The sequence below is a fragment of the Sturnira hondurensis genome, unplaced genomic scaffold (assembly GCF_014824575.4).
Source record: "Sturnira hondurensis isolate 20B ecotype Veracruz unplaced genomic scaffold, ASM1482457v3 Scaffold0005220, whole genome shotgun sequence".
In the NCBI taxonomy this organism is placed as follows: domain Eukaryota; kingdom Metazoa; phylum Chordata; class Mammalia; order Chiroptera; family Phyllostomidae; genus Sturnira; species Sturnira hondurensis.
This window is the reverse complement of record NW_028077851.1, coordinates 9059727-9081740: the sequence shown is the minus strand read 5'-3', so window position 1 is coordinate 9081740 and position 22014 is coordinate 9059727. Positions and strand designations below refer to the sequence as shown.

General features: G+C 40.2%; 1 protein-coding gene and 1 long non-coding RNA gene across 2 annotated transcripts; both read left to right on the top strand.

Annotated features, from left to right (window-relative positions):
* The first annotated feature begins 1952 nt into the window (after window positions 1–1952).
* PIGA (phosphatidylinositol glycan anchor biosynthesis class A) lies at window positions 1953–17588 on the top strand. Its single transcript, XM_037046338.1, has 6 exons — window positions 1953–2001; window positions 3776–4555; window positions 10376–10508; window positions 11474–11606; window positions 11776–11982; window positions 15311–17588. The coding sequence occupies exons 2-6, from the start codon at window positions 3838–3840 to the stop codon at window positions 15575–15577; spliced, it is 1458 nt and encodes a 485-aa protein (XP_036902233.1). The 5' UTR covers window positions 1953–2001; window positions 3776–3837; the 3' UTR covers window positions 15578–17588.
* A 3392-nt stretch (window positions 17589–20980) lies between these two features.
* Window positions 20981–22014, top strand: LOC118987246 (uncharacterized). The gene is made up of 3 exons (XR_005066528.1): window positions 20981–21026; window positions 21145–21189; window positions 21996–22014. It is a non-coding gene; the product is annotated as an uncharacterized LOC118987246 (long non-coding RNA).

Sequence of the window (22014 nt, the reverse complement as noted above, 5' to 3'; positions counted from 1 at the left end):
AAATGTTTGATGCTAAAGATAGAAAATATTTGTTCTGTTTTGAAAAAAGATCACGACTCTTTTCAAGGAGTAGTGACATCGAGATCTTAGAAGATTCACAATAGAATTTAAAAAGTGTACTGTGACCAGAACTATGGCAGTGGCAAACCAGGGGCTTAATAAATAGATGAGGGCTTAACCCTCATTGATACCTTTCAAGATGTCTGCCCACATTCTTTGTCTTAACCTAATGCAAAAGTGAAAAGGAGACCAAAGTAATGTCGTATACCATCTGGTACTGATGATGTTCTCTATGAAGCCAAATGCAAATTGTTAAGCTTAAATAAGTATCCTTGAGTCTTCATCATCTTTATGCACTGATGCTTCAATAACACAGGGCAGGGCATCCATCCCTATCCAGCCTTAGTTTAACTTATTAATACACTTCACATCCTACAACCAAAATGCTCTTTGAATTATATCACTGCATTGTAATTTTTATAAGGTACACTCTACAAAATATTTGCAATACGTTTTATTAGGTATATAATATGTGTCAGGGACCGTGCTGGTGTTGGATGTAGAACTTGATTAATACAACGAAGTTATTCAGTATCTATTACTAGGAACAGCCGCTGCCTGAACTTACTATCTGGCCAGGAACACAGATTTTTAACAAGCAAATACAATGGTCAGTTTTCAGAAAGAAGTCTATTCGAGATTCCAAGAAGACACAAATCTTCAAGAATCAGGCTGAGGAGCAATGGGGACAGCAGCCAGGCCAACAATTTGAATATCACCTGATAAATGCTATGCCAGCAAATGGCCAAAGTACTATCAAAATACAGAAGAGGGAAGATTTAATTCTCTCGAAAGATTTGGGGGGGGGGTGTCAGAAAAGAACTGAAATCTTCAGGGATGAGTAAGTTTTCTACAGGCTTAGAAAAGATGCTGGTGATGATGTCGATTGAGGAAGGCATTCGTTCCCGAAAGTATGCAGGGCAGGGCTGGGGAACTTCAAGTACCAACAGGGAAGGGTGTATCCCACCACTCCCACTGATTCATTAGCCTCTTGGCCAAGTACCTCCATAGCCAGTTGAACGAGTCTGAGTGAGAGTTGATATTTCAAGTCACACTTCAAATTATTTTTCTCCAGGGTGTACGGTTGCAAGATGAAACCAAAAATGGCCAGTTAAATTTTAAGTTAAACGACGAAAAAATTTTATAAAGTCCCTCATATTGGGACATACTTATATAAAGAAATTTATGTGAAATTAAATTAAAATTTTTATTTTATTTGATTCGACTTCTTTGTACATTTTCATCTACTACATCAGGGAACCCCACCAGAGTGGAACGAACTAGTACCGCTCTGCTGTGGCACAAACAACCGCCACTAAGAGCCCGCTTTTCTGCAGCCTTCTGACCCGCCTTTACCATCGGAAGCCACAGGGAGCAGACTTCCAGAAAAGAGACGCTGTAACTAAGCAACCAAGGTTCGAACCCACCTAACCGTTCACAAGATTTAAGCTTAGAATTGCGGTGCATTCTGGGGGTCAGTTTTCTAAATTCGGGTTCGCCTTCAACGGGCCACCAGACTACAACTCCCAGCAGCCCTTAAGAGTCGCTGCGAGGCACCCTGGGAATCCTGTCTAAATACCCTCTGAAGGGCCCTGGAGGGCTGCTTGTGTAACGAGATACTAGGGCCGATTTTGAGATTCGCGACATATTAGAAACTCATATAAAAGGTCAAACCGAAGACGAGTGCTATTCAGTACAGAGACAACAATTCTTCCGTAATATCGTAGAGACATGTGCATGGGCAGGGTTTTCACATCCCAAGCTGAAGGGTGGGGACTTAGCGCCTAGTTTGCACGTGATCCCAGTGCCTCTTTGTTATTGGCTGTTTCGGGGGCGGGGCGTTCGGGCGCGGACGCCTCGGATTGGTGTTTGGGAGCAGTGGGGTGGGACTCCAGCCGCTGCCGCGGGAGGTCCGGACACTGGCGGCCATAGGACTCGCCGGTAAGTGCGTGTCTGACCTCTCCGTGCCGGCTTTCTCTGCCGCTTCCGGGTTGGACTGGACTCTTCCCATGGGAGCGTGGCTGGCTGTGAGGAGAGTGAAGCCGGCCCGTCTTGAGGCGGAGAAGTCGGGGTCGAGGGTCTCTAGACTCAAGTAGGGCTGAGGATGCGCTGGGGCAGACTTCTTGGAGCGGGGTTGTCCCTTTTTTGGCACTGGCGCTCCCCAGTGTCCTCTCAATGAGTGAAGCCAGGGCAGTGCCCAGGGACTGGTGGGTAGAAGCATCGCCCCCGTGACCACAATCACCCGTCGCCTCTCCTTCAGGCTTCTCGGGAACCTCTGCTGCTAATCTCTGCTCAGGGACTTCTTGACCAGGCTCGCGAATTTGCAGCCATCTCGCATTTGCCACTTAAGTGGCGGGGTGAGGACCTGGGACAAACCGCTCAACTTGTCTGGGTTTTCATTTGTAGAATAAGAAGTGTTTACTACATCTCCTAGCCCCTCGTTAGCTTTAAAATCTAAGACCTTGTGACTGTACCGTTCTTTGAGCTTTTACAACGTAAAGATGATAGTTGTGATAACCTGAGGGAAGTAGGCAGACTCCACAGGACGTTACAGGTTGACGAAAAACTCTTGACTTCATTTGGTTTGTTACTGTTTTCGTGATCATTTATAGTTTTAAATAGACTAGAACTGCAAATTCAGGTGTAATTGGCAAGCCACAGTTAATATGCTAGTGAAGCCACTTAAATACAAACTCGAAGAATCTCAATATTTGAAATACTGAATCTGAATTAGTAAACGCAGGTCAACAAACATTCATAGAGTATTTCTGAGAATATATGTAAAATGTAGATGAATTTGTTGGAGAGAATAGGCAACCCTTACACCTGCAGTTAATTTGCGTTTTCTGAGTTTGCAGGATCAATTGGAAACTGAGATGGTTAGGATGTGTGTGGTTGAGTTTCTGGAGGCATGGAAATCTCATTTGTAAAGCTGAGGAGGAGTTTCAGTAGGTTTCCAAAACGCTTGAGCTTCAAAAGTCTTAAGAATTTAGTAGTACTGAAGATTGAGTGGGCATTTACACCATTAAGAATCTAGGAGTCCCCTGAGAGATACTGCTTTAGATGTGGAAAATGGCCCCTGATTCAGCCCATCTCCAGTTCAGTCTTTATCTTTAGACTCCAAACTGAAAGGAGGGGCATTGATGGCACACAGGTGCACATGACTGAAAGACATGTTAAGAAAATGGAGGGAGCAGTTCGATGATCACCATTCTTGAATAAGGAAGGAGAGACTGTGGATGTCTGCAGCATTTGTGGCTCTTGGAAAAGCAGCTCTCAAAAAGACAGCTGTAGGTCCAGATATATTTTAGTGTGAACCAATTATCTGCTAGATAATACTAGCAGAACTTGATGATAGTCATTGAATCAGTGGCTAAATTCTCAAGTGAGGTTGCCACACTTTCTGTAAAGAGCCCAAATATGTAATTGTTGAAATGAACTAGTTTCAGTGGCAAACCAGTTAGAATGGCAAATTATTATATATTATGGTACTTTTTTAGATTATATGTAAGAACACTGTAGAATGTGGTTGTGTACGGTACATAGTAAATGCTAAGCAAGTAAATGTCAAATTAGTACATTCATGGTAAGCTTTGCTTTATTTCTAGGGGGAAACTAACAAATTTGCATTAATGTTAAAACTGCATTCATATCTGGATTTGGAGTATGGAATGTATTTTCTCTGAGTTGAGATCTTCTTTTACTCTCTTTTCAGGTACTGCATGACACATACCTTAACTGAGTTGCTCTAAGGACTAATGCCTAAACTGTCTCAGCATGGCCTGTCAAGAAGGAGGTGGCCACAGCCACGGCCCCTCAGCTTCGCTCTACCACGTTAGCCCTGGAAATATTTTCACATGTAGAACTGGGACCCATAGTATATGCATGGTGTCGGACTTTTTCTACCCGAACATGGGCGGCGTGGAAAGCCACATTTACCAGCTCTCTCAGTGCCTGATTGAAAGAGGACACAAAGTCATAGTTGTCACCCATGCTTATGGAAATCGAAAAGGCATCCGTTACCTCACTAAAGGCCTCAAAGTCTATTACTTGCCCCTAAAAGTTATGTACAACCAATCTACAGCCACGACCCTCTTTCACAGTCTGCCATTGCTCAGGTACATATTCGTTCGGGAGAGAGTCACGATAATCCACTCACATAGTTCCTTTTCTGCCATGGCCCATGACGCTCTCTTCCATGCCAAGACAATGGGGCTCCATACAGTCTTCACGGACCATTCCCTTTTTGGATTTGCTGATGTCAGCTCGGTGCTTACAAACAAGCTTCTAACTGTATCTCTCTGTGACACAAACCACATAATTTGTGTCTCTTATACTAGTAAGGAAAACACTGTGCTAAGAGCAACACTGAATCCTGAAATAGTGTCCGTCATTCCTAATGCTGTAGATCCTACTGACTTCACTCCAGACCCATTTAGAAGGCATGATAGTATAATAACTATTGTTATTGTCAGCAGACTTGTTTACAGAAAAGGTAATGAAACGTTAGCTACAATTGTACTGCACAGATGTTTTCTTGTAGAAAGCTGTTAAATACTTGTATATAAGAATTGTTTGGCTTTTTAGTTTTATGTTTTTTTTTGAAGATTTTATTTATTTTGAAAGAAGGGAAGGGAGGGAGAAAGAGGGAGAGAAACATCAATGTGTGGTTGCCTCACATGCTCCTGACTTGAGACCTGCCCTGCAACCCAGGCATGTTCCCTGACTGGGAATCGAACCGGTGACCCGTTGGTTCACAGGCCGGCACTCAGTCCACTGAGCCACACTAGCCAGTGCTGTTTTATTGTTTTAATGACTACTTTGGCATTAAATACAGCAAAGGTCAAATATTGTTTTATACATTCAAAAAGACTTTGGAACAGTGGTGAATGCTGCCCCCCTCAACCTTTGATGTTTTAATAGTTACTTAAAAATAAAACCAACCTGATGCCCTTTAACAAGTCAGGTCTTTTTTAAAAGTTAAAATAGGCCTGTGCGTGTGGTAAGAAGTACAGGGCAAGCCCACCACGAATTTCTAATTGCAAAAAATAATGCCTTTTCTTTACAGGTATTTTGAAAATTAAGGAAAGCACAAAGGTGAAAACTAAAATCAGGTGTTAGTGTACCATTCAGGGATGACGAGTAAATATTTTATAGCTTTCCTGTCTTTTTAATGTATATACTCAGAATCTTTGAGCTTGTTCTGTGCATTACTGTTTTATAGCTTGCATATTTCATTGCATCGTAGCTAAGACAATTAGTAACATATTGGCAGGTAAGTGATGAAGGAAGGGGCTCGCTGGGTCCCACTGTGTGATGGAAGGTAAGCTATGTGACATCTCTGGGTCTCATTTCTTTTTCATTTGTGTCATTCGGCCCAGGATGGTGATCTTGTGAGGGTTCAGTGATGGAGTCTCTGAAGTACTTAGCCCAGTTTGTACTTGAGTGTTTGTTATCATCGTTGTTATCATCGGGGAAGAGTGCTTTAGGGCCTCTGCGGCTCTTCGTGGACGCTGCAGGAGAACTCGGAGAGCCTCGTTTACTACATCCGAAATAGTTTGGTTAATTCAAGTGTAAATGTTTTGGATGCTCTTTGAAAACCTATCAAATGTTCTGGATGCGCTTTGAAAACCTATCTAGTACTCAGAGTTAAACTAAGGAATCACTAACATGGTAATATATAATCTCCCCTTAAATATTTGAATTCAACTCAAAATGATTTTTAATTACCCAAGGATATGTTTATTGATTTTAGAGGGGAAGGGAGAGAGAAACATCCATCAGTGAAAGAAATACCAATCAGTTGCCTACTATATGTGTCCCGATAGTGGGGGTGGAACCCACAAGCTAGGTATGTGCCCTGACTGGGGATCAAACCTGCAGCCTTTTGGTGTATGGGATGATGCTCCAACCACCTGAGCTACCTGGCTGGTTGAGGCTAAATTCAACTGAAAATATTATTAATGTGCACTAGATTTGCCAATAGTTTGATGTAAGCCTGTAGGCTTAAGAGCACTGGTCCACTGATTTGAGCTGATCATCTTTCCTGCAGTTACCTTCACAAAGCATCATTTACATTTGCCAGTTTGGTTGTTTTAAATGCAGTGGGAACCTTAAGTCATGTGAAGTAGCATACTTCTGGATTTTCGTTTGTTTTTTATTTTATACAGTGGTTTAGGATACCCTGTCACTGACAGGCTTTTTTCTGTGACTTTATTGAATTCTTCAAATGGTTCAGCTTAGTTTCAGAGAAACTCATTTTGCCAGTTTCTGTGCTTTTTAATTAAATTACCCAGCATAGTAACAAGTGCAACTGCTATCAAACAGATTTGTAGACAACACAGCTGATTCTTGGTAAGTGTGAAGTGCAGCAGCAAGATTGGAAGTGTAGTAGTCCGTGCCCTAGCGAGTGGCCCAGAATCTGCTTTAGCCATTGTGATGGAGAGTTGTGGGTGATCAGGCTCTTAAGCAGAGGTTGGTGAGGAAAGTGTCACTGAACTGTGTTTTATGAGGTGAAAGCAATGTCATGTTGTCATTCTCTAATTGAGAAGATGTAATGGACCAGCATTCAGTGTTCCGAATCCCTTGGGATATTGCTGATGTGTTTGTTGTAACTAAAAATGTGTTTTAATCAAATAGTATATACCTTTGTGGGATAGCTAGCTAAGAAAGTATGCATGAGTGGTCAAGGATCAAAGCAAAATTAACTATCTGTACCACAATTAAACATGTTACGTATATCTCACTAATTATGGTATCTTAACCAGCTGAACTAGCCACCAGCAGGGTGAAGTTACAGCCTTTCTTGTTCTCAATTCAATAATTTAACAAATATTTGCTGAACCTTCTCCGTATGCCAGGCATCATGCGAAAAATAACACCCTGAGAAGGAATAGCCACATCTGTAGCCCAAAAGTGAATAGTTGTATTAATGGTCCATTGATGATTAACAGATTAATTTCCTTAGGTGTTCATTTGGACCAGATATCAGAGGCCCACTGGAATGTATTGTGTAAGGGACAGGGTAAATCGGAATTCTTATCGCCCAGTTTTCCTGGATGGCTTCTCCCTTCTTTTCTTGAGCCCCTTTCTGTGCAGTTAGGCTTTTTCAGTGCTCCTGGGAATGGGCAGGCGTGCCCCACTTCTTGGTGTAGTGGTGATGACAACTCACATGTGTGTCCTGCAGTTGATGAAGCCTGTGCGTGGCTCACTGCCTCACTTGGCTCTCCCAACAACTGTAGGGTACATGTTAGCTGTGGACAAAGAAACTGAGTCTCAGGGAGGGTAAATAATTGCTCCGAGATGACGAGCACGAGTTCAGCTCTTCGGGAGGAAGAGCTACCCCTAGCCCAGCCACCATGATCTTAGTTAGAGATTCAGAAGATTCTTTAAAATACTGTTAGGCTTAACTTTAAAAGCAGTACAAATCAGGAATTTTCCTTGTCCATTTTGGGTGACTGTGGAGAGTGGAAGTCTTTTTGTATGCTCCATTATGTTAGACTCTTCTTACAGGCACTAGCACATTTTTATTGTGGGGAAAACCCTTTATTTTTAGAATAATTTCATAGATAATTGACCAAATCAGTTCCATTTCATATAAGGTACCTGTCAGGATTAAATGACATACTGTATTTAAAGTATATTGAAAGCATATATTTAAAGTATATTTAAATATATTTAAAGTATTACTATACCATACTGGTATAGTAAGCGCTAGGAAACATTAGCTATTATCAGCAATTATGATTATTTCTCTGTATGTTTTCATTTGAAGAATGGGTTCTTAACCTTTGTATTATAAGGGAGAGGAGAAAGAAAATGAAAGTTATAGGGGGATAAATGTTAAAAGTCATTAAGCCTTTTATCCAATTGATAGATTTGGTAATGGACTTGAAAAAAGATAAGATTTTAATGAGAAGCCTTCATAATTCAGAAAAGACCCATGTGAATTTATGTTTGCTAATACAGTCCTTTTGAAAATACAAGTGGAGTTCACCTAAATCCTATTTTCAATTATTTAATAAAAATGACCTGTATATATTATATCTCCCACCATCTTTTTTTATGATTGATCTGTCTATACTTGGGTAGATTGATAGTGCAATTCTCCTGTTTGTGTGTGTGTGTATTTCTCAATAAACTAACTGGGTTGTTATTGGCTTTTTACTTTATAGTTTGTAATTGTTAATTAGGTAACTTCTTAAATAGTGTCAACATGGCTGTCACCTTGTTTTTTTTTAATTTTAATTTTTATTTAATTCTTGTTCAAGTACAGTTTTCTGTCTTATATTCCCAGCCCTGCCCCCCCCAGTGCTCCCCACCTCCCTCCCATTTCCGTCCCCCACCCTTAGTTATTGTCCATGTGTCCTTTATACTTGTTCATGTGACTCCATCCCCTTTTCCCCTATGATTCTCTCCCCTCTCCCCTCTGGACCCTGGTCAGCCTGTTCCGTATTTGATTGTCATTGGTCATGTTTTGCTTGCTTGTTTGTTTTGTTGTTTAGATTCCTGTTAACGGTGATATCATATGGTATTTGTCTTTCACTGCCTGGCTTATTTCGCTCAGCATAATGCTTTCCAGTTCCATCCATGATGTTGCAATGTTGCAAAGGGTAGGAGCTCCTTCTTTCTGCAGCATAGAATTCCACTGTGTAAATGTATCATAGCTTTTTGATCCAGTCATTGACCGATGGGCATCTAGGTTGCTTCCAACTCTTGGCTATCGTGAATTGTGCTGCTATGAACATTGGGGTGCATAGGTTCTTTTGGATTGCTGCTTCAGGGTTCTTAGGATATACTCCTAACAGTGGAATTGCTGGGTCAAAAGGCACGTTCATTTTTAGTTTTCTTAGAAAATTCCATACTGTTTTCCATAGTGGTTGTACCAGTCTGCAATCCCATCAACAGTGAACTAGGGTCCCCTTTTCCCCACAACCTCTCCAGCACTTGTTGTTTGTTTCTTTGTTTATGGTAGCCATTCTGACTGGTGTAAAGTGGTATCTCATTGTGGTTTTAATTTGCATCTCTCTGATAGCTAGTGATATCGAGCATCTTTTCTTTTTTTTACAAAAATATTTTATTTATTTATCTTTAGAGGGGAAGGGAAGGAGAGAGGAAGAGAAACATCAATGTATGGTTGCTTCTCGTGCATCCCCTGCTGGGAAGTGGCCCCTGCCAGGAACTGGCCTGCAACCCAGGCATGTGCCCTGACTGGGAATCGAACCGAGATCATCTGGTTCACAGGCCCGCGCTCAATCCACTGAGCTACACCAGCCAGGGCTTGAGCATCTTTTCATGTGTCTCTGGATCCTCTGTATGTCCTCCTTGGAGAAGTGTCTATTCAAGTCCTTTGCCCATTTTTTAATTGGGTTGCTTGTCTTCTTTGAGTGGAGTCATGTGAGTTCTTTGTATATTTTGGAGATTAAACCTTTGTCTGAGGTATCCTTGGCAAATAAGTTTTCCCAAGCTGTTGCTTCTCTTTGGATAGTCACATTCAGACTAGTAGGACATGGTCTATTGCTTCACATTACCTGAGGCTGTATTTACATATTATGAGAAAAGTCTTTCATTAGAAAAAAGAACAAAGATGCACTCTTCTCTTCTGTGGAATATAGTGTTCTGGCTGATGGTCCTGTCACCCTCATTAACTCTCCTTCAGGGAAATGGGCTATAGCACACTTGGATGGACATAGTATTTTGCTGATACCATAGTATTCATTGCAGAATCCTCTGTATAAATTGCATTCTGTGCAAAGTGGAGATAGTACATATACTTTGTTGCTCAGCCCTTTCCTGTGGCAGGAAGTGGAATCGTAGGGAAGTAGAACTTTATAGCTGAAAGAGACTTTGTACTCTAGGTACACAGGTCTCAATATCCTTTATCAGGAAACTCCCATGAAAAAGAGCCTGACTGTTAAAATGCCAGAACAAGATCTAGATTTCCAGGCAGCTGTCCTGCTCTGTAGAAAGCTAACTCAAATGTTAGCTACCTCAAATACCTTTTCTAGATGTGGCCAACATGTAAACACAAGCGAATAACTTAACATTATGCTGAAATGAAGCAGAATAGAACACCTACTGGGCGTGTGGAAGGGACCAATGGATGTCAGTGTGTGCACCTTCAAGAATTGCAACTCTTGGAGGACCCCTGGCAGTTCGTGAATATTCTCTCCTAGGAAAGGTTTCAGAGAATTCATTTCTCTACTAGGAGGGCATAGCTAATACATTTCAAAGTGAGTAGAATCTCAGCTCTGGTGATTTTTTTAAAGGTTAAATATAAATATCCCCAACATTTAACTTTATTTTCTATTTACAGGAACCGATTTGCTTAGTGGTATAATACCTGAACTCTGTCAGAAATACCGAGATTTAAATTTCATCATTGGAGGAGAAGGACCAAAGAGAATAATTTTGGAAGAGGTACGGGAAAAATACCAGCTACATGACAGGTATTGATAGATTCCATGTCGTCTTGGGTGAGAAAATATCAATTACCTAAATGCGGTTTTTGCTACATGCCTTCATTAAGTGGGCTGCTTCCCCTACATATATTTGGTGTAGAAATGTAATTCAAGGCCTATTTTTTAAGTGGATATAAAATTGCAAACCCTAGCTAAAGAATTCACAATTTTACTTTTTTCGTTAGCTCACTATCACTTGACTTTATGGGGCAGTGATTCGAGGCACTCTGGAAGGTACAAAAACCCAGCTACTTCGATTAGAAATGTTTGTAGATTTTGAAGCCATACTGAGTTGTGATTTAAATAGCATGGCCCAAATGATGCTAGTTCCTCTGCACATACAGATTTGAATATTTCTCTTCCTCAGTAACTTAGATAACATGCAAGGGTTGTGCCTGTCAGTTTAAAGGGGGCTTTCTCCTATTTAGAAATGACACTAACATTTACTCATCGAAGTCTCTTAATGTTTTCATTAAATGGAAACTCATTTTGGAAATGATGAAATTGGATATGTGATAAAAGTTAGAACTATGTTAGCTGTATGAGTTTTAACCAAACAGCTTATTAATAAGACTGTTTCTTTTAGGTCAGAGTTTGGCAATATCAATCTTTTGAGGAGAAAAGCATTAGAACCAGTAAGAATCTAAGTATAGCAACCGGCAGAAGTAATGCCTGCTTGAGTGTGGTTGATAGGGTAATAACATGGGTGTAATAATTTATAGTTTTAACTTGCACATTTCAGCTAAAATGTCATATGGTGTGCTTGAGTGTGATATTGTTATGATGCAGAATTACATGCTTATGATTTTGTAATGAAAGATTTTATAATTAAAAAAGGGCTGTTATTTGTGCTGGACCATGTATAATATGAATAGCACACTTGGCTTATAAATTATATTTCTTTTGTAGTGTGATTTTCACTGTCTTCTTTCTTCTCTCATTTCAAAAATCAGAGTGCGTCTCTTGGGAGCCTTAGAACACAAGGATGTTAGAAATGTCTTAGTTCAAGGACATATTTTTCTTAACACTTCCCTCACTGAAGCATTCTGCATGGCAATTGTGGAAGCAGCCAGTTGTGGTTTACAGGTAAGAAGCTTTGAGGGCTTACATTGTTGGGGTTTCTGTACATGTATTTTGAAAATGAATCAGACATGTTGTGTAGTAATTTTTTTAAGTTGGTTTTGCTTATTTCCCTGAGACATGAATTACGCTAGATTGTATGTTCTTTTTCTTTTTCTTTTTTTTTCTTTTTAAGGTTGTAAGTACCAGGGTTGGTGGAATTCCTGAAGTTCTTCCAGAAAGTCTGATTATTTTATGTGAGCCTTCTGTAAAATCTCTGTGTGAGGGATTGGAGAAAGCTATTTTCCAACTGAAGTCCGGGGCATTGCCGACTCCAGAAAAAATCCATAACATAGTAAAGACTTTCTACACCTGGAGGAATGTTGCAGAGAGAACTGAAAAAGTATGTCACCTGCCAAGAAAAGGGTATTTGAAGATTGTCTGAATTCCTGATGGTTCATGCACACATTGGCTTTTTCTTATACATGCTTATCACTATTGTTCTATTGCTTAAGCTAACGAAGCCTCTTCCAGATAGGAAGAAGTAAACTGTGTACTGTTGGTATGTGCTAGATCTTACCTTTCTCATCAAATCATTGCATTTGACACCTGAGAGTAGCAGTAATGCAGTCTACTCCTTTCATTAAACTGGGCATAAAGAAGTTACAGAATTTTCCAGAAGTCACAGCTATTAGAGGCAGAACTAGTATTCAGCCTGTGAGACATTTTCTTGAGGCTGTTTATGATTCTAAAGTATATAGGTGTATTAGAAGATGCATGATTTTTCTTTAGTCAGATTGCAGCAACTCTGTAACTTGCAAATATTTAATTTAGACTATTTTCAAAAACTCTTGCATCACCTCTGCTGAGTACTGTGATTTTCTACAGGAAAAGGATTTGTGCGTCTTTGGGCTGATTGAGAACATAATAAGTTAGAATTCAAAATGCAGATGACAAACGTTGACAGTATGATTGCAGATAAAAAGCAGCACTAGAGAATTTCTGAAAGGACAGGTACAGGATGTAGATTAATACCCTTAGGTTGGAGAGTATGAGTGTGGGAAATAGTTCCTGGTTTCAAGTTAGGGACTTCATTTATTCTTCTCAGTTTTGTCCTTTGTTTAATCTCATTACTTCATCTGCTTCATGCCCCTTATCACCACTTAACACACTGGATGGAAACACTCTACTTCTTAGTATATAGTATTTATGATCCAGAAGGTCATTCGGTTGGGAGCATGGAGAAGTTTAGACTCTGCTTCATGCTCTCACTGTAGGTAGTAGAGCAGCTAGCTAGTTTCCAGCCAGAAATAGAGAGCAAGACGGAGTAGCTTAGTGAGCAGAATAGCTCTTTACTGGAAGGCTCTCTTGTTTGGTTTCAATTCTCAATTCCCATGCATAAGACGAACTCATGTTTGAATACAACTGCAGAGAAACTTTTTATTTTTTAATTTTTATTTTTTTATTTCTTGTTCAAGTACAGTTTTCTGTCTTATATTCCCAGCCCTGCCCACGAGAAACTTTTTTTAAAAGATTTTATTTATTTATCTTTAGAGGGGAAGGGAAAGAGAAGGAGAGAAATATCAATGTATGGTTGCCTCTTGTGCGTCCCCTGCTGGGACCTGGCCTACAACCCAGTCATGTGCCCTGACTGGGAATCGAACCACAATCGTGTGGTTCACAGGCCCGAGCTCATCCACTGAGCTACACCAGCCAGGGCCAGAGAAACTCTTTTATCTCTTGCCCATTGGAATAGGAGATACTTAAGAGTTTTGACTGAAATGTCTCTGAGACACTCTCACCTTCTAGAAGTTTTACAGTTTCTCCATCCATATGAAATAAGTACCTTTTTCCTTTGGAAATTGGAGTGTAGCACTGATGACCTGCTGGTAGTACATGTCAGAATCACCTGGGAAGCCTTTCAGGAGCTGTGCATTCCATCTGCCTGCCCTCCTGCCCTCCCCCCAGCCACTCCCTAGGTTCTAATATGACCCTAATTAGGATGGTTGGCAGGGTTATTTGGTTAGACAGGTTTTTTTTTTTTTTAAGTGATACTCTATCTGCTTGCTAACCATAGCTCTGTAAGTTGTTCCGGCACCTTTTTGATTGACATCATGTGAACCTTGGAAGTCTGAGCTAGTATAGATACTAAGTTTGGGTCAAAGAACTCTGGTGACAGTATGTCAGCATATGTTAAAGGAGCGAATTAGTTTTTTTTTTTTTTAGCCACAAATTTTCATGTAGCTTTGCTTAAAGTAATGGTAAAACATCTGCATTTTTTCCTGTTTTATACTCCATGGTAATTTATAGTATGCATTTCAGAAAAAGATTAATCCTTGTGTGTAATGGGTTGTCACACCTATCATTCTCTTCACAGTCTTCACAGTAGTAAATGACTTTGTCACTTAAGATCATAAATTAATGTGGATTGAGCACGGGCCTGTGAACCAGATGATCACGGTTCGATTCCCAGTCAGGGCACATGCCTGGGTTGTGGGCCAGTTCCTGGCAGGGGCCAGTTCCCAGCAGGGGATGCACAAGAAGCAACCATACATTGATATTTCTCTTCCTCTCTCTTTCCCTTCCCCTCTAAAAATAAATAAAATATTTTTTAAAAAAAGATCATAAATTAATGGACCTAGAAATGAAGGTGGACTTACAGGTCAGTTTGCAGTGGCTCTTTTGGTTCTGCCTGGTCCACACAGGACATTTTGATTCTTTTCAATGCTTCCGCCTAGTGTAACAGTGCTTTTTAGAAAATTGAACAGTTGTCATTCACCAGCCTCAGCATAATTCTCAACATAGTTCTGATTTAAAAGTATTCCAAGTGTCCTCAAAGAGCTAGATGAAAATATCCTGTATCTTTAAAAGGCCATTGGCCTGCAGAATTTGTACTACATGTAAGACATTGTTTACAGATCTGATACATGAGAATGGGCACCCATAATGCTCAAGTGCAATTGAAAAATCAGTGCTGGTCCATTTGATGTGTTCAAAATAAGCGTTTTCAGACTTTGGTTTTTTCAAACTATTTGTGAGTTTAGTGCTTATGAGTGCTTTGAAAAGCAAGCCACCGACTACTAATTCTCAGCACTAACCTTTGTTTTCTTTGCCAGTATTTGACCTGTGTCATGTCCCAAGATTTCCCCATCTCTTTGCCCTTGCTTTTGTGTGGAACCCATGGAACGTTTCTGTGTGTTCTCACCATCTGTGCTCAGCAGTGTGGCTGCATGTGGCTGTGGGAAAGAAGAGCCGCTCTGTACCCAGAGAGAAACCCACTAGAGTGTCACTGGTTCTGGCTGACGTCTGCCAGGCAGCAGGGAGAGCTTTTCAGCCGAGCCAAGGAGTCTTCGAAGGCCAGCCCTGCTTCGGGGAGTCACTGCCGAGTTAGATGCCGTCTCCCGAGAGGTGGCCTGAGGAGCGGTTCCAACCTCTCAGGTCTTAAGAATTCTCATGGTTGGCTTAAAACTCATGATTTCCCTAGGAGGCGGGAGCTGTGACATGTTTGTCTTGGGATCATATGGCATCCAGCTCAGTATTCTGTCCAGAATAAGCACTCCATGAGCGTTGAATCCGAAGGCAATCATTAACCATAATGAATGTCTTAACTATAGACTTCCTGTAACAACAATGATGAAATGCAAGCGACTTCTGTTTACATCTCTAAAACATTTTTGCTCGTCCTGTATTGCGGATCAGAGCGCTCATTCTCCACCCCTCTCTCCCACCAGGTGTACAACCGCGTGGCAGAAGAGATCGTGTTCCCAATGGACAAGCGGCTGGACAGACTCATCTCTCACTGTGGCCCAGTCACCGGCTACATTTTTGCTTTGTTGGTTGTATTTAACTTTCTCTTTCTCACTCTCCTGAGATGGATGATACCAGATTCTATCATTGATGTTGCCATAGATGCCACAGGGCCAAAGGGTGCCTGGACTCATCAATATCCTGATAGTAGAAAACGGGGCGGGAATAATGAGATGCCTAAAACCAGGTAGAAGAAAGCCTGGGTGGGAGAATTTTAAAGACTTACAATAGTTCTGTTAACACTGTTGAAAAGAACGTTGCTTTTTTCCTTTTTTAGAGTTAATTTAGTAAGTTATGCTACCTCTATCATTCAATGTTTTACTTTGAGGAAAGATTTACTTATGCAATTCCTGAGTGTAGAAACTCCTTGCACTTATTTAAAATTTAGGGGAGAACCTATTTAAGCCACTCAGGTACGAAATTTTTCAGACTACTGAAATCCCTCTAGCAAAGCCGTTTTCACGTATTTCGGGAGCTTTGGGTGCTGAAGGGCCAAATGTATTCTGGGCATTGTTGGGTTTTTTTGGCCAATTTTAAATATTCTACCATTAATTAGGTATTCATGAGATGTTTACAAGTTTTCTTTATGGAAGTACAATAACTATGAACTATTTTAAGTCATGTCCATGTACCTTTATTAGGTGTTTAAGTTATGTTCTTAAACACCTGTTGGGTACACTCAGTAAGTGTTACATATAATCAGCAGGTTTCTTGAGTATTATGGTCTGTCATTTACCAGCATGCTTTAAGCGCCTACTTTGTGTAGAACATTGAACTCGGTACTTCCTGCCCTGAAGGACCAGGGTGCATTTCCTGTTCATCACTGAAATGGCTCACTTCATTCTAGTCACAGTTAATGTAAAATTTTAAAACATCCATCATGCCAAAAATGTGCATGCTTCTAATGCCAGGAAACAGTTGTTGACATGCTCCGGGTCCTTCTCTGACCCCGTAGTGTGTGCTCTGCTCAGTAGAACCTTCACTTTCAGTTGTGTTTAGGAAACTGCTTTTTGCTTTTTTATTACTAGGGACCGATATCACTGTTGATGAGAGTGCAGAGGGAAACCCTCCACATCTGTCAGTGCGTAATTTACTTCTCTGTAAATGCCTTCGTGTTTTCCACGCAGAATGTATGAGGGTGTGCCATCTCAAACTCAGCTGCTACCCTGTACCTTTGGGAGACGTCACTTCCCTTCACTTGTGGCCTAGCTGATGTCTGATAAGTATCGTCAGTGTGCAAACCCGTCTTTAGCCTGGAACGTCTTCTTCAGTGAATTGAGTCTGAAACTTTTAGGACTATAAGTTTCTTTGTGGGTGGGTGTGTTGTAATTGTTGTTGCCTGGAGCCATGGGTTTTTAAACCCCAAATTACCTACATGGTGTGTCTTATTGAACTCCTTTGAATAAGTTTTTGTTATAAACGATGACATCAAAAGACTGAGGAACATGTAGGTGCACTTACATTCTGGCAGTATTGTGACTCTGTACAGGACTTTTTAAAATGACAATATTTACAAAACTTTTTGAAAAGTAACTTAACATGCCTGTTAACCAGTTGCCACTGATGTAAACAAATACACTTGTGTTTCATACTAAAACACAGATGCAGCAGTGCAGTTTTTAAAATCTAGAATTAGGAGTTCTTTAGTGAAAGAAAAATGAAATGACCCGAATCTCTAAATCTTATTGGGATTTTTATGCACAGAAACTTACTTATATACATACAGAATACACAGTGCCAATATTCATGATAAAGTGAGAAACTGACACTTGTTTTTATTCGGCAGTTTTAAAAGGCATACTATTTTTTCGTTTCTTGGCAGTTTTTTCAAAATTAGTATTCCATTGTCATTTATTTTCAGTGGACATACGATTTAAAGTTCTTCTTGCATGTAAAATATGTAATTTTCAAATCAAAATTATTTTTTTAACAAATGGCAGCAAATTTTGCTTGTTCTAGTAAATCTTCATTTTCAACTTTCCCAGATACTTTACTTGTAACAGTGTTGCACTGGTTGGTATATGGAAACACATTGTTCTATCCTGATACTTACCATGTATTTAAAAAAGTGAAGTTGCCGTGATGAGGAGTTTATGAAAAATGTATTGTATTTCTTTTGATGTTACAAAAGTAGCACATGTAAAACTGATTTATGAAAACTTGCTACATGTCTTATAAAAATAAAGACCAAAATGACATTTTGACAATTTTCTGAGTTTGTCCTTTTTTATGACCAGTATTTTATTTAGTAGTTGAATAGCACGCCTCACCCCCTCCCTCTTATGCTTTCTATTTTTTAAAATTTTTATTGAATTTATTGGGGTGACATTGGTTAATAAAATTATAGAGATTTCAGGCATACAATTCTATAATACATCATCTTTTCAGTGCAATTGGATGGGTTGCTAGGTCTCTTAGTACAACAGGAAATATCCCTCCAATGATGAATTACTCTGTCATCTTTTCTTTCTAGAATACATTCTCTCTTTTACTTATGGGATAGCAAGTTCAATTGTGCCTTTGTTTCCTGATCCAAACAAACCCTTGTTTTGTGCTGTGCTTGAGTCACCGCATGAAACAAATGAATACATCTATTAGTTGTTGTGTATGTAAACTTCATAATTATACTTTGTCCCATGGGCTCTTTTAAGAGAAATTTGAATTTTGATTTTATTTACAGAAACCCAGCTTCTCCCACCCCTTTTGTTGGAAGCAATGGAAAGCAGTCACCTACATTGGTATGTTCTGATTTACTTATACCAAAACTTATTTTGGCAAAGCCAGGGTATAAGCGGTATTTATTGGCTTTTTTGAAATATTTTTAAAGCTCTCTTTATGCTCTGTATTCCCAAAAGAATTGGCTCCTTGTGGTCATACTCTATCATCCTGTGGCCGGATTTTTCAATGATGACATTCTGAAAATTAAACTTCTGTACAGAATTTGATTTCTACTTATCAGTGCTTTGGGGAGTTGGTTTTTCTTTATTTCTTACATTTGGCTGTGGCTCAGCGATTCTCAGCTGGATGTGGGAGGGGCTAGGGGGTATGGTTTCATCCCTAAGGGAACCAATGGCAGTGAGTGTCTGGAGACACTTCTGGTCCTTACAGCTGGATGGGAGTGGGGCATTGGCATCCAGTGCTTAGAGGTCAGGGATGCTGCTAGACGCTGTTTGCAGAGAGCCTCCAGCAACAAAGAATTACCTGGCACAAAGTGTCAGCGGTGCTGTAGATGATTTCATCTCCTAGAAAAGCCTGAATTGACTCCCGCCCTAGTCTTAACACCCATCTCCGATGTAAAGATAGTCTCTCGGAAATGGCATATGGGGGGACCCCAAAAAGCTGGAATTTATTTATAAACAATTATGTATTTACTCTTACATGTTTCAACTTCAGTCACCTTCAAGGCACTCTCTATTGATGCAATACACCTATGGAGACGTTCGATACAATACATCTGTGGAGAAGTTTTTTTCCACTGCTCGAAACACTTTTTGAACTCCTCGATTCTGATGCCTTTTAGTGCTTCTGCCATTTTTTGTTTCACCTCTTCCACATCAGCAAAACGCCTCTTCTTGAGGACTTTTTTTATGCAAGGAAACAACAACAACAACAAAAAAAAACGTTGCCTGAGGTGATATCCGGTGAATAGGGAGGGTGGGACATGGTGGTCATGCTGTTTTTGGTCAAAAGCTGCTGAACACTCAGTGCAGTGTGGGCAGGTGTGCTCGTAAATCACCCATCATGAAAGGGGCAAATGTGTTGAGTCTTCAAAAAAAATTCGCTGAAGCTAAACACAGCCTCCCACAACAATGCCAGCTGGTACACAGGTACAGCTGGGTTCCCAGAACAGTTGTCCAGTGGGAGAAGCCTATACTACAAGGGGTCTGCCCTCCAGCAGGTAATTCTGTTTTCGGGGAGGTCCCCTGTCGAAAACATCCATTTGAAGCTTTAAAAAGTTGAGCTTCTCATGGGCACCTTCTGTCATATGCAAAGCAGAAAGTATAGCCATGTTTTAAATAAAAATCAAGGCCAAAACAAGACTGAATGTTATATAAGACAGTATACATCCCTGGGATGACATGAGTAAATAATCACCTTCAGAGAGTACAGTTGAAGAGACACGAAAACAGCAAAAATACTTGTGTTCACCCATATGTTTTCATACATTGGTACTCTCCCAGGTAATTAATGTAAGCTTGGCAAAGTCAACCCTGTATGTTAATATATGGATTTTTTAAAATAGATTATATTTACTTATCCTTAGAGAGAGGAAGGGAGGGAGAAAGAGGGAGAGAAACATCGATGTGAGAGATACACTGGGGATCTGGTCAGCAACACAGGCATGTGCCCTAACTAGGAATCGAACCAATGACCCTTTGGTCCCCAGGACAGCACTCAGTCCACTGAGCCACACCAGCCAGGGCACTATCTGTTCTTGAGAATGGAAACGACACAAAACCTCTATGGCTCTCTGACACTGAAATTATGTGCTGTGTGTTAAGTGAGAGTCAAGACTGTGTTCTTATGCATCAGCCTTTTAACAAAGCACAGGGAGACCGTTTCTATATAGGTAGTCACTGTAATTTGAGTGGGAGGAGAAACTGCCATATTTTTGTGTGAAGCATTTATAAAATAAGATTTCATTGTTCTTACAATTTTATTTTGGCTTCTTTTCTAATTGGTTGTAGAAATTTAGAAAATCTGATATAGCCAAAAATGAAAGAGGAGCCCTAGATTTTCTCCACTTAATTTTCCTATGTGTGGAAAATTAAAAATAAGGCATTTTCACTTGTATTGGCCAGCTGATGCATGTTGAACAGTTAGGCTTACTGCTAACCAAATTGATTGATTGAGTCTTTGGGTAATTCACCCAGAACGTAGGGCATCTTCATCCTCCATTTCATGATGATTCTTCCATGATCAAGGATAGCCCACATTTTCCAGTAAGAGGTACCACCTCTACTGACGTTTGGAATGGGAAGTGGGTGATCAGCCACTTCACTGGTGGGCCTAGTCATGGATGAAATGCTTACAGTAAGCAGACTAATGCTTCCAGCGTGACACTTCTGCTTGGAGAGGTATCAAGCTGGGCCTGTTACCAATACTCCTTACAGTAAATCATCTTTTTTAACCAGTCATAGTTTAGACTTGGGCTCCATCTCCCATGAACTTCAGAATGGAGAAAAAAATGAAGTGTTCCAGGGGCTAGTGCTTGCCACCAAGAGCATAGAATGTATTTGTAATTCTTTGCCTGAACTTTCAATAACTCATTTTGTCCCCATGGGATCTGAGAAGTGTGTTTTAGCTTTCCAATCCTGCCTTCCAACATCCTGTAGCGGAAAATTAGGAATGAAAAAAGGTTTGGATGTGAATCCTGTTTGTTAGATAACACCGAGGAATGCAGGTCTAGAAATATCGGGTGTTTCTGGTTGGAAGGAAGTTTGGTTCATTTAAGCTTGTGTGAATGTCGGCACATGCAGTCACCAAATCAAGAGTTAGCTTAGAACCTGCAAATGGAGTTCTCCACCACACGACACTGAGGGCTAGAGGGTTTAAAATAGATGTCAGATGATACCAACGGCAGCTCGGTGAACGTCCGCAGCTGTGGGAACCTGTACAGAGTGGAAGCCAAGATGGGAGGTGGCCTGTTTTCTGTAGCTTTAAAAACATTTTAATCGCCATGTCTGCTACTTTTTTCCCTTCAAGCTTTTAATTCAAGTGTTTTTGGCTCTCCTCACCCATTTCTGTATTGTCAAAGGAAATAGAAGAGAAGCAGCAGAAGAGGTCTGTGGTGGAATTTCAGGTAAAAACACATCCTTTGTTAAAAGGCTGATGCATGCGAATACAGCCTTGAGTCACAATACACATTTTTAAACCCCCCCCCCCGGGTACTTTATGTGAATAATATTTCTAGAAGGCAGGTTTTATTTATACTTTGGGTTTGAGTGGATTGTTCTAAAAATTGTTAAAGTAGCGAATGGTGTTGGCTGCACCATTTGTGAAGGATTTTCAGCTTTATATTTTGTAAGCTAGTTCTTGGATTAAGGGTTATTTATGTAAGAAGCAATGGCTCTTGAGAAACCTTAATGTTATTAACCAAAAGAATTACTTATCTAGGATTGTTAATATCTTTAATCAAATGGTAACAATGCTTTTTAACAAGACTGAGTTTACTCAGGAAATAGAATGGCCAAGAAATTTCATGTAAAGCAGCTAGTGTGGCAAGCTGTATTTATTTGGGGGCTGTCATTTACAATTTGAATTAATTAGCCACTTGGCGTTGTCAGGAAAAGCCTTTTACTAAACCCTTTTATATGAGGCACCACACAAAGCCCTGCAAGCAAAGGTTATAATAATATGAAATGCCAACATTTGGGTAAAACATTTTGAAGTCTCCTGCTTTGTGGAACTTAGTCTCCATTTCTTTGAAGAAACCATTCACCTTAATGGTAGTGAACGAATCAGGTTTTCTTGTCTGCTAGGATTTTCACTGAATAGGGGAGTATTTCTTCACAACAGAATTCAAAGTTGCCTTACGTGTTTTGGTGTTCATAGGGATTCCAGGATTACATTACTCTTCATCTAATATCCATTTCTGTTTGCATCTAGGATTCTCTTTCAAAATAGA